The sequence below is a fragment of the Hippoglossus hippoglossus genome, chromosome 10 (genome assembly GCF_009819705.1).
Source record: "Hippoglossus hippoglossus isolate fHipHip1 chromosome 10, fHipHip1.pri, whole genome shotgun sequence".
Lineage (NCBI taxonomy): Eukaryota > Metazoa > Chordata > Actinopteri > Pleuronectiformes > Pleuronectidae > Hippoglossus > Hippoglossus hippoglossus.
In genome coordinates this window covers 5,743,602-5,756,549 of record NC_047160.1, presented here as the reverse complement: position 1 = coordinate 5,756,549, position 12,948 = coordinate 5,743,602, and the positions used below count along the sequence as shown (strand labels likewise).

The window sequence follows — 12,948 nt, the reverse complement described above, 5'->3', positions numbered from 1 at the left end:
GCACAATAATGACGTGAAAGCTGACTTTAGAAATCATAGAAATAACCGCAGTAAAACTCCTATATTAACATATTCTCTCCTTTCCTATCCTCCTCGTCCTCCTCCGGTGCAGTACGGGGCGTCCAGCTTACCAGCTCTGCTGCTGGAGACGAAGCATGTTCAGGCGGCAGAGCATCAGCTGAAAACACTCAATGACCAAATGGAACAGAGGCTGAAGAAGAGTGAGACTTGTAATTAATACACTATAGAATATTGTCATACACACAGATATACACACACTCAAAGCATATATGTTGTATATACAATATGAGCTGTACTAAAACTACTTGATTTTTAAGGCCAGAAGTTGCTCGACATTTTGACTTTGTTAAACCGCCATCATTTTGTCCACTCAGACCATAAGTGGCTCACTGTTTATTTACATGTTTAAAAGTATTAAAAGCATATTTCCTGTCTTTGTGTCATATGATCTGTACAAACAGGATGTACATCAATAGGTTTCCTTTCTTGACATAACATTAAAGTTCTACTTTCATGTGATGTTGAAATGCCTTAAGTATAAAAATAAATTTAGACTAACATACAAACCTATCAGTGTGTTTTTCGTCCGGTATTGTATTTTACAGGTGTTACAGTTATGTGTTGCATGTATTACTCATGTTGTGGGGGCCCTAGATGTATTCACACAGTTACATTATGGGGATTTGTCGACCTTATGGGTACATGTTTTAAACTTAGGTAAAGGTTTGGGTTAGGGTTATGCAAGGAGTCACTGTGGTTAAGGTTAGAGTAAATCACTGTAGTGTCCTCTGAAGAGATGGAGATGTGTGTGTGTGTGTTTCCTGTAAAGTTCATATTTACTGGCAGATTGTTCTTCACTGTATTTTCATCTTGAGTGACCGCTCCTGACACGCCACAACTGATTGGTCGCGACTTGTACTTTGAACAATGTGACATTTCCTCATTATGACTCTAAAGGGAGGGCAGCTGCAGAGACTTTCCTCCACGGTCCTGTCAAGAGAAAAGGTGCGTTTGTTTTTCATTTAATCCTTTATATTTGTATTGTTATTTACACATATGAGTTGAACAAAGCAGGACTGGAACAACAGTAGTTCTTATTAGTTTTCCTCGCTCGTAACTGGAGCCACCGCAGCCAGCACCTGACATCATGAAGTTTTTCTGGTGTCATTTAAAATATAAGAGTTTGTTGCTTTAGCTTCATTCCGCGTTTAAATGTCACTGCAGGAAAACAACACGACGTATCTGCTGTTTTATTTTGAAAGCTGTCCTGTCAATTTCCTTTCAGGGATAACGTTGGCTAAGTTTGTTTAATTTTTGATACAGAAACAAACCTTCACCAAGCTCCAACTCTCCCCTTTAATCCAATCAAACTGCAGCAAATTGCACACACTCATACTTCCTTCAATATGTAAATCAAAATCTATGTAATATGTTTTTAGAAATTAACTAAAATCTTTAAAACACACAACCCACAAACACACTCCGCCCTCAGGGACTGCCACTGGGGGAACAACAACATTCTTACACCATTTTGCACTATTTCTAAATATGCCTTGTTCTTTTTTCTGTATATAGTTGTTTGCTGCTATTATTGTTGTTCATGCTTATATTTCTCTTTATTTTTACACTTATAACAATACTGAGAACAGAAAAAGTGTTCTGGTCACTCTGGATAAACCACAGACAACAGTTTTACTGGAAATAGAGAAAGTCACATTAAGTTCCAAAGTTTACTTGCAGTGAGTGAGAATATGTTTTTGTGATTTTCAAATTTATTCAATGATGTATGAAGCTACAAAGCTAACAGGAAATGTCTCCATAATGTAGTTTGTTCACAAGAGAGCTGGAATAATTACATTTTTCAACTGTGAAGTTTATTTTAAAAACACCAAATCGAAGAGATCTGTATTGACATTGTTGCATTTGTACTGTATTTATGTATTCATGAAATTGCTATTGACTGATATAGCATTATGAGATCTCTGTATTTGCATCAATATCTATTTCGCTCAGGCTGTAGCTGTAGAGGGATGTTAAGAGCTTTGTCAGGGACCAAGCAGGAAGACCAGAGCGCCACAGATAGTTTCTTTGAACAACCGGCCTTTTAATCTGGTTTCCATTAACAAAAATGCCAAAAAGATAAAGTTCACAACCAGTAAAAAGGTCAATTAATCAAAACTAGCCTCCAGTAACAGATGGAGGCCAGTTAACAGCCTAAAAAACTGCCCCTCAACTGATACAGGGGAACATATATGGTGGCTGGTCAAGCCACTCAAAACAACAAAGGGGGATAGACTTAGACATACTAACATTGAAAACAAACTACAGCCACAACATAACACTCCAGTATAAGACCATATAATATTAACTAAGGGAAATTAATTAAATATAAATAGCAAACAATAATCAAAGATTAACAACTAACAATCGAAATAAGGAAATAATGTCCCTCCCCATGATTACACGAGACATGGTGCAGTCCAATTAGTGCTCAAAGCCATTTAAGGTTGTCTGCTGCAGCTGGGTCTCCTTTCGATGAATGGCCAGATGACTCTAGCAGCAACCCCCAGGAGCTGGTAACTCAAAGAGAACTTGATTAATTATCAGAGAAGAAAAGATTTAATAAATAAAAGTATGTTGTATGAAACCAAAATGTGTCCAGTTATTTAATAAATGAAGTGGGTGTGTGTGCAAAAATAAACAAACTCAGCAAATTAGGAATCAAGAGAGGTTACCACCATGTTACAGAGTTTCAGTGTGTGTGGTTGCTGGTGCGGCCATCACAAGCTTCATTCCAGAAGACATGACAGACTGCAGGAATGTAACCAGCCTCAAAAGCCAGCAGTAGTGGAATAATATAAATTAAGCTAAGTCAGAAAATGTTTATTCTTTTCTCTAATACTACTTATGGTAATAAAGGCAGTTTGGATTTTTCAGGGGTTCAGTGCAGTAGAGTGTGAGCAGGTTTCACCCATTTTTGTATTTTTCAATGTACTTAATTCTCTTATTTTTATCTTACATTTGTAACACATTTTCAGATTTCGCTCTCTTTTCTCTTGGTGTGTAGGAACATGGCTGATGGTGAAAAGGAGAGCGGTGGTGACACTGTGGATGCCTTAAAGTGGTTTTCAAAGAGGTAATTACTGTACACCAGTACTGACGACCTAAACCTGTCCGATGGTGATAGGTAGCCTGCACTCAGAGAGGCCTATAGAATCCATCAGTCCCTGCAGGGCATGTAACTCAGACAGGTGTGTGGGCAAATTGATAAAAAATAAGAAAAAGAGTGAAATTAGATTCACCCAAACTAAAGCACAGTGATTTCCTCGACCTCAATGTCCAATAGAGATGATGTAGAGGAAACATGACTCGTACACTGCTCACTCGTAAGTCCTTGCTTTATTAGTTGTAGCCTAACTTTAGCCAGTTCCACCTCTGCTCAGGTTGAAGGTGGGCAGAGCTTGCACCAAGATTAATTCTGAGGGATTCATGGCCACCATGACCTTTGGGTTCATTTTATAGTCCTTGTTTATGTTGATTTTATTTTTTTTATTGAATTAACAAAAATGTTTTATATCGTCCTTTAGTTGTCCACATGACACCTGCTAACAGTTTTACTTTGCCTGTGTGTTAACGACAGTGTAGGCTATAAACCTTCAGCACTCACTTGACTGTGGTTCAACAAACAATTCAAGCTGAGTCATCAACGAGTTGTCGAAACAGGTTAATACGTGTATAGTTGTGATGGTGCTTAACAAGTTTGAAATAATTTCAATGAGTGTGTGTTTCAGTCATAGGCAAATTTCAGACTAAAGATCAGTTCATTGTTCAATTTAGGGATGAAAGTCGTGCTCCAAATGGGGGAAAAGCTGTTTTTTTGTGTCAGTCATGAAGGTTAGTGTTAGGTCAAGGGGCAAGATAAGCCATTAAGTCAATCAATTGTCCACACTGGGATGGTGAAACTAAATGTGTGTGTGTAAACTTTCAGGTCGGATGGAGCGGCCACAGGCAGCAATAAGACGTCTGAGGAAGTGGACTCTACCCCCAGCAGTAAAGGCAGTACAGCTGCAGGCTCAGACCCCTACCGCTACAAGATGGACTATCCCAGCATTGGAACCTGTGTGATCATCAACAATAAGAACTTCGACAGTAAGTAAAAACACCCACTCAACAATTCATATGCACTGATGCACGCACCTGTCTGTTTCAGTTCATGAAACAAAAACATGAACAAATGTTCTGTGAATTTCACAATGTAGACAACAGATACAGATTCTGTACTACACGGTTTTTGATCTTCCTGCTCCCTCCACTCTGTTTGTTGAGTGCTTACCCACACTGATACCACTGAGGTGGAAACATTACAGAGTATTACTGGACATTTTGGGAATGTCTGCAACTAACTCTTGTGTTACATTTAGTAAGTCACATGGTTCAAAAGGATCTTAAACACAGTACACATAGTATGTGCATGTTTCGTATTGTTCCAGTGTTTAATCACACTGCATACGATAGTAGTAGGAGTGATCATTTGGTGTGAGGCAGTTCTACAGGCTCATGAATGATCATTACAGCTTTAACAGAGCCACCACCTGATCCTCCTGTTTTCACTTTACATACATGCCTTTGAACTTTATCGTAGAAACTGCCATTGAATGTCTATTGAATCCCCACGTGTGTTTGTGTCTAGAGATGAGTTATCGTGACGGGACGGATGTCGATGCTGCCTTTGCTATGAAGACCTTCTCTGAGCTGGGTTATAAACTCAGAGTGGCCAATGACCAGACTGTGAGGCAGATGAAACATCTTCTGACGAGCGGTAATTCACTTTAAAAATTAAAACAATTACATAGAAAGGTCTTTGATATTTTCAATCATCAGGGTGACAAAAACTATACTTGCTGTTCATCCTGTAGATATGACATTACCGCTGAAGCTCTTAACCACCACTAGCTGGCAGTATATCAGGTGTAGTCTGTATGTTATCATAGACTATATATGAAGATAGATGACATGACTGCTCCTCAAAAGGGAAACTAAATAATCTTGATCATCCCCTGGTTGCTGGTTGCATTATAAATCATAAACCCCACCTCCTACATACCAGAACTCAAGAATATGTCTGGAAAAATTGGGTCTGAACCCTTTCGGGACTTTTGAGACGGCCCGCTCACACCTGGTCAGCCCCTATCCCCAAAGGCTGTCGTCTTTCTAAGTTGACATCTTTGTCGGGTTCTTGTACGTGTATGACACCTCTTTTTCATCCTGAGAAAGTGCTTATACATCCCCTCTGACCTGTAGATTATTCTAAGTAGTCCTCTAAAACTTGCATCAGTTTAAACCAAATTATCAGCGCTCTTCTCAAGAACAAGTATAGTACCACCAAGTATTTTCATTAAGAAAGGAAATAATATCTGGACTGATCTATCTTTTCATGTGTTTGTCTTTAGTATCTGATGAGGACCACAGTAGTAGTGCATCGTTTGTGTGTGTGTTGCTGAGTCATGGAGACGAGGGGGTGATTTATGGCACAGACGGCTGTGAGAGGTTGGAGAACTTGACGAGAAACTTTAAAGGGGATGGCTGCAGAAGTCTCCTTGGCAAACCGAAGCTCTTCTTCATACAGGTTAGTAACATAAACCCATGTGAACATACAAATACGCTGGTGTCTCATCCATGAAAATGTGTCTGGAAGTGTTTTTATTATAACACTTTATTTTTGTTTTACTATTTTGTCTTTTTTGGCTTCTAAGAAATTGGTGTATTAGTCAAACGTGGTCTCACTTTAAAGGGCTCTTATTGTGTAAAATACATTTTCTGGGCTTTTACTATCCGTAAATACTTGAAGGGGGTCAGTAGGGAGCCTCAAAGTATAACAGTCACTCCGCGGACTTTTTCACTCAGTCCATTCTAAGAAATATGTTCTCGAAACGTCGCGTTTCAAACTACCGCCCCCGGATGATGTCCTTCGGGATCGCACTCGTCTCTCAGCGCCACCCAGCCGGTACCAGTCCAGCCTCCGAACCCACCACCCCCTGCACCCCACCCCACTAGCAGCTTGTTAGCTACCAGAGGCTAACCACAACAAACAACACTGAAGAAACACTGCAGCGTGGAGGGATGCAAGGAAGAGAATGTGTCCATGCACGTTCCTCCTAAGAACGTTACTGCTCGAGACCAGCGGTCACGCTTTATTTCCTCTGACGTGCCGTGTCGGTGTGCTCAGTACGGAGTAACCTAGACGTTACTCGTTACTCGGGACTGAAACTCCGTTGTGAAACTCCGTACTGTAACTCGGGACGTTACTCCAATGTGAGGACGGTGTAACTTACCGTTCAGAAACATCCTGCTGTAACCGACTGTGAATATATGGCTTAAACATAATGCGACTTTCAGCTGTGTTTACCAGAGTCAATGTGCCAGAATGAGACCTTTGATAGGCCTGGTCGGGTGTCACTCAAAGTGCAATCAGCCAATCAGAGGAGGGGCTCAAGAGGCAGGCAAAAACAGCCTGTTCTGTCTGCAGCACCAGAGAGGCAGAGGAGAGGACATGGAAATACACATTGCAGCAGTTTTTTTCGACTTTAAACCACTGATATATCATCTCAGGGGGACCAATACCTCAAATTAAATCCAAGGAAGGTGTAAAGTATGGGCCCTTTAACGTTATTACAACAATCAAATGTAACTTGCTTCAGTTACCACCTTACTGTTGGGGTTAACACTGTGACAGTTGATGATATAAACCTGGGTCTCGTGCCCCTGTTAGGCGTGTCGTGGTTCAGCCCTGGATGACGGAGCCATGATCGAGACGGACAGTGTAGATGAGCAAACATCAGAGAGGATTCCTGTGGAGGCAGATTTCCTGTACGCTTATTCCACTGCTCCAGGTAAATGGCTCCAGCAGGAAAGACGTTTGTCCTTTACATTCTAGTTTTTACACATTGGGGTTTTTTTCTGCACTTATTTTGCATATCAATATATTTTTCAAGCTGTTGTTAATGTGTGTTAAATGTGTTAAAGATTATGCAGCAAAAATCTGTTTTTTATTTATATTTGAGCTTTTGCACTACTAATAAAGGTATCAACCACTCACTGAACACTATAGTAGTTTTGGCTGTACAACTCTCTGGGTCAATAGCGTGCAGGTATGGTCCTCTGCCTCCTCAGATGTGTTTATAGGTCACCAGCAGAACTTTAAACTGTCCCACCAACATCCCAAAATATGTCCTGGGCCAGGATACTGAATGAGACTGGAACATCTTCTCTTTCTCTGTTCTGTTAAAGTGGAGCTGAAGTCATCATGCTTCAGTGTTCCCCATTTATTATCATATTCTAATTTGTCCCGCCACAGTTTCATAATGAACCAAAAGAAGACACTTTGCATAATGACATAACAGATCTCTAACTTGGTGCTTTGCGCCATTACTGCATTGTATAGCTGTTTGTAGCAGTACTTTTGCAGTGATATTTGTTGTATGCTTGCTTGTGCACTCTTACTATCGTCCATAAAGTTGTTACTGTCCACACAGACACTCAGACCTCAAAGTTTTAGCTGCAGTTGTGCAGTTGCGTACCCGAAAGTAGAATGTAATGTTGTTCTCTCTCTTACACGAGAACTTGTCTTCACTCTTTAGTCTGTGTACCTGCCTGGCTTTTGTAATTTATTGTGCATGAGAGCAACGTTCGTCCACGGCACCCATACTACTGCCATAGATTGAATAACTTTTTTGGGAAACACTAGTGCTCTCTGAATAATTAACTGTGTTTCAACTGTCACAAATTTGCATTGCTGCAGTTGTGAATATCTCCTTGTGAAATATCTTACTTCACATTTTGGCATCATTTATTCGTCACACCCTCAGTGTGTAAAGGCCTTTACACTGTATCCAGTAGATGAAACAGAAGAATATCTGTACTAACCTCATTCTCACTTTGTGGAGCATATTAAAGACATAAACTTTCTTCTGTCCTGCAGGTTACTACTCATGGAGAAACGCATCCAACGGCTCCTGGTTCATGCAGTCGTTGTGTGAGATGTTGGTGCATTACAAGGGAGAGCTGGAGCTGATGCAGATCATGACACGAGTCAACCGCAAGGTGGCACTACACTTTGAGTCTTCCTCCAACCTACCTGGATCTAACAGCAAGAAGCAGATCCCCTGCATTGTATCGATGTTGACCAAAGACTTATACTTTCCTCAATAGAATGAAATACTCTTGTTTATCCTGTAGGAAATAGAGTCAAATGGGACTTTGCTGGAATTACACATTTCTCTTCTCATTTCTCTATTTTACTGTCAAAGATATTTGCACAAACGATTTGTGGTGCACTGTGTGGGCCTGTTTTAATGTCACAGCAAGCAGAACCCAAATGCACCAACAGCATGAGGATAAAAGGGAACATGTTAGTTTGATTATTGTTAAATCTTGATCATTATTTCTTAGACATTTTTGTCCTTTTGTATTTCTTTGTGTTGGCTCCTTCAGAAAAGCTGAACCAGTTTTTTTAGTGAAGCATGTTGCAATAATTTCTACAGATGCATCTTAAAAAAGCCACTTTCACTGATACCAACACATTAGCGTTTAACTTCAGTACATACATATGTGCAGTTTGTTTTTTATGTTGGTAAAAATAAAGGGTTTCACATGTAACACAATACTGTAAATCAATGTGACTGTCCTTTGTAGTGAGTTTGAAAGCCGGCAGACATATGAAAATGAATCTTTTATTTTGATCAGTGTTTCTTCAAAACTTTAGTAATGTTCAAGTAGAAGAGTGATGATTGTAACTATTCTAAATCTGAGCTGAGCAACCAGTAAGAGTGATATTACTGTATTACTCTTGTGTCTGACTCTGTTCTGTGCTGACATATCACTTAAAGCATCATTTAATTTGTGCAGCATATTTGTTCTCAAGTTTACCTCCACTCTCCCTTGACCTGACAGTTTGACACAATCCCAGAAAACCTCAGGATTATTTGGTAATATCTGATGTTGACTGCATTGTTTCCAATCAGGTCACTTGGAAAAAAGAGACTGGAGACAGGATTGTAGCTGGATTTAGTTATTTTAGAAGTGCACACTACACTGAGTATATGGATAATACAATATGTGGATACAAACATAACAGTTTATCTACAAAATATATTTAGTGTGCTGTAAAAAATTACATAAAATAAACAGACACAGATAAAATACCATACAAATCAGGAGATGTAAAACAAAACAAAAAACTTAAGCTGCTGAGGAGATCCAGGAGGCAGTTTGCTGCAGTGTGTAAATTGTCTGTCCATGGAATTCCTAACAGTAAAATAAATTACATTCATTGTAGTTGTATTCATTTTTATAGAGTCTGACTGAAATAGTTAAGAAACCAGGGTCTGCGTTTTGTCACAGCTCTTTAAGTGATTTCTCAACTGTGCTATCAACTGTAAGAACATCTGTTGAAACATCCCGGATCTAAGTGTTCAGAGAGATCATTTAAATACAGATCGGAGAAGCTGCCACTGCTCAATGTGTTTATTTTTAATGAGATGTCGTGAACTATGATACCAGTAGGTGGCAGTGTAATCACAGTGGCTGTAAACTAGTGAACCAGCGAAAATTGAAAATCAGCGGCCTGGAATTCATAGAGATTTCTGTGGGTTATCATTCGAAGATAAATGCAATTAGAAAATGAATTCCCTGTATTTGCTAGTCCTGTTTTTTTGAATTAGCACAAGAAATAAAAATGTGGTAAAACTTATCGGTCATGTCCCAGGCAATTTACCTATTCTTGTTGCTTATTAGTCTCTGTGAAGTTGCAGAAATTGTCCACGTACACAATATTTGCACAAAACACATTGGGTGAGGATCACAATATGTTGTATAAAGACAATAAAACTCCCCTTTTCATATTTCCAAGGCACAAAGAAGTAAAACATGATTGGACCATGATTGTTGCTTACACGTGACAGTCACCAAAGAGAAGAGCCCAGCAGGAAACTTAAGTTCAACATCAACATCACCTCTTATCGTAAACACAACAGACCACAAGCTGATCACAAGGATGGCATCCTTCCTGGGAGCCCATTCCCAGGAAACTGCTGCCCATCCAAACCCCACATGACAAATATCTAGTGTTTTGATCAATACATTAATAGAGGCCAACAGAGCAACACAAACAAACACAAAGTGGATAAATGATAAATCTCAATGCAGGTTCACTTTCACAGTCCCACGTGGTTCTTAGATATCAACACACAGGAGAGACTTTCTGTGTGGGCATAAACACACTAAAGGTAATGACACATTTTTAAAGTACTTTCAACAAAACAATGTAAGAAGGGTCAATGGAAACCAAAACCATTAACCCCTTGAGGGCTTGATTCAAAATCCCACCAAAATCAAAGAGAAAATTTTAAATCACAGGCTGATTCATCTTGTGTGAATTTTCATCACAACAACTCATAAGGTTGTTCAGTAGTGTGTACGGCCTCTGTGTGCTTGTATGCAATCCGAACATCGTCTGGGGGATCTCCTCTCAGACCTGGGTCAGGGCATCAGTGAGCGCCTGGACAGCCTGTGGTGGTACTTGGTGGCGTCAGATGCACAGATACATAACGTCCCAGACGTTCTTAATCAGATTTAGGTCAGGGGAACGTGAGGGTCAGTCAAAGGCTGCTGGAGGTCATTTTGTAGGACTCTGGCAGTGCTCCTCCTGTTCCTCCTCGCACAAAGGAGCAGATGCCTGTCCTGCTGCTGGGTTGATGCCCTTCCACGGCCCTGTCCAGCTCTCCTCGTGTAACGGCTGGTCTCCTGGTGTCTCCTCCATGCTCTTGAGACTTAGCCTGGAGTGACAGTAAAGCTTATTGTGACTGCAAGTATGGATGTGCCATCCTGGAGGAGCTTGACTACCTGTGCAACCTGATCGGGCTGCAGGTAGCGCCTCTTGCTACCAGTAGTGACAAGGACACTAGCAGAACACAAGACTAGGAAGGATAAGGAGAGAGAGCAGCTGTCTGTGGCCACCACATGTAAAACCATTCCCTGTTTGGGGCTTGTCTTGCTTTTGCCTCCATTGCACCTGTTGTCACATTTACACCAAAGCATCTGAAATGACTCACAATCACTTGGTCTTCCTAAATGGACAGATTGATATCCCTGAAGTTTAACTGACTTGGTGTTATACTGATGATTAAGTGTTCCCTTAATGTTTTAGCCGTGTATATGAATGATTAACACTTTACCAGAGTGGGTTTATCAATAAGTGGCTGCATTTAAATAAAAAAACACTAGAGGAGGCCAGAGAAATACTGTGGGCCTTGATGCCATAGAACAGCCTGTCTGTTGAGACAATCGGATATGTGTGATCGTGTGCACGCGTGTGTGGGTGTGTTTGCGTGTGTGTGTGAGAAAGAGAGTTCTGTTGAACTATTAACTTTCACTGATAGTTTATCAGACCTCTCCCCAGTCCCAGTTTAAGTGTGTGTGTGGGGGGCAGTTATGTGTAAAGTCCAGCTATTTCAGCTTCATTCTCCTCCTGACCTGATGTCCTGCAGATAGAGGTGTGGTTAAAATATGACCAAAGTGCATTTTACATTAAACACAAAAAAACTGTTCTGCTGCTTCTTCTTATGAAATTTTTTTTCTCATAGTAAATTGTTATTGTGGTAATAAATTACTAATGATGTAAAGATGGATAAGGATTTATAGAGTATTGTGACTTTAAGAGGATGAGAGCTGTGTATTTTATTTATAATGTGTATGTAAAAGATCAAGTAGGTACAAGAGTTGTTGTCTGTGACTATAGGTTTTGTACTATATAATTTGACTTTGATTTTAAGTGACATTGTATTCAACTTCTTATCTTTGATGTTTTGATTTCATCTCTTTATTTGTCCTCTTTGGGAAGCACTTGGTAACGGATGTTTGGAAAGGTGCTATATTAATAAAGTTATTATTATTGTTATTATTATTATTATTACTATAAAGAGATGAAAATGAGCCATTAACTTTGTGCATTGATTTCATGATCTGTATTTTAACTGTTAAACTGCACCGTTCCTGTGCGATAAAACAACATTTCTCTTCAAATGTATCAATTTATTGTATTCTGATTTTGATTTTTTTTTTGTCTTTTAAAAACATTTAAGCTAAGCAAGGAGAATTTGTATCTCAACTAATTTGAATATTTATTTATTAACAATGTTTGTACTTCAATCTTAGTGAGGTATCTCATTGGCATAATACATTCCCTAGCCCCTAAACCTAAACCTAATTATAACCCTAAAACCAAGGCTTAACCCTCAAACTGCCCTTTGAAAAAGTGAGGACTGGTCAAAATGTGCTCAGTCTGTAGGGTCTATGCTTAAAATGGTCCTCACAAAGATAGAAGTACAGGAACACACACACTCACGCACACTCACACACACGCACGCTGGTAGCTTTAAGTTTCTGGTTTCGTTTCCAGCATCAGCTGCGCAGAAAGGGGCCGGACAGGGAGGGGGAGGGGGGGAGGGGGTGAGGGGGGTAGGGGGGGGAAGAGGAAGTGAAAATGAAATCCAGCCCAAAGATCCTCTCGGTTTTCTCCAGAACACGTAGTTCACACTTTTTGTGAGTAAGTGTGGTGTAGTCTGTCCACACACACAAAGTGCCACAGCAGCAACTTTTCATAGGTTATAAATCACAAAATTACCAACATGATTAAATTAAAAGATGTAGACTATAAAATAAATAATAAAACATAAAATCCACTTAACACCCATATGGTCAGCTGAACTATCTCAATGGGATATTTAGGCCTTAAGTCCTACTGCTCCTACACTGGCCATATAATGTAGAGGCTATAAAATCATACAAGGTCATTTAGTTTGGATTTCATGTTATTTTTAGGGTGACAGTATAGCATCTGTCCTGGGACTACACATGAAAACTCTTTTTTGC

General features: G+C 39.8%; 1 protein-coding gene across 3 annotated transcripts; it reads left to right on the top strand.

The window, feature by feature from the left end:
• Window positions 1-939: 939 nt before the first annotated feature.
• Window positions 940-9,768, top strand: LOC117768956 (caspase-3-like). 3 transcript variants are annotated; one of them, XM_034597482.1, is made up of 8 exons: window positions 940-1,026; window positions 3,089-3,157; window positions 4,010-4,170; window positions 4,443-4,453; window positions 4,714-4,840; window positions 5,472-5,647; window positions 6,791-6,911; window positions 8,000-8,237. In XM_034597482.1, exons 2-8 carry the CDS (start codon window positions 3,093-3,095, stop codon window positions 8,227-8,229), a joined length of 891 nt encoding a protein of 296 aa, XP_034453373.1. In that variant the 5' UTR covers window positions 940-1,026; window positions 3,089-3,092; the 3' UTR covers window positions 8,230-8,237. The 3 variants fall into 3 exon arrangements, with proteins under 3 accessions (XP_034453373.1, XP_034453375.1, XP_034453374.1); XM_034597483.1 differs by having other exon boundaries at window positions 1,001-1,042; window positions 3,087-3,157; XM_034597484.1 differs by lacking the exon at window positions 4,443-4,453 and having other exon boundaries at window positions 4,712-4,840; window positions 8,000-9,768.
• The last annotated feature ends 3,180 nt before the right edge of the window (window positions 9,769-12,948 follow it).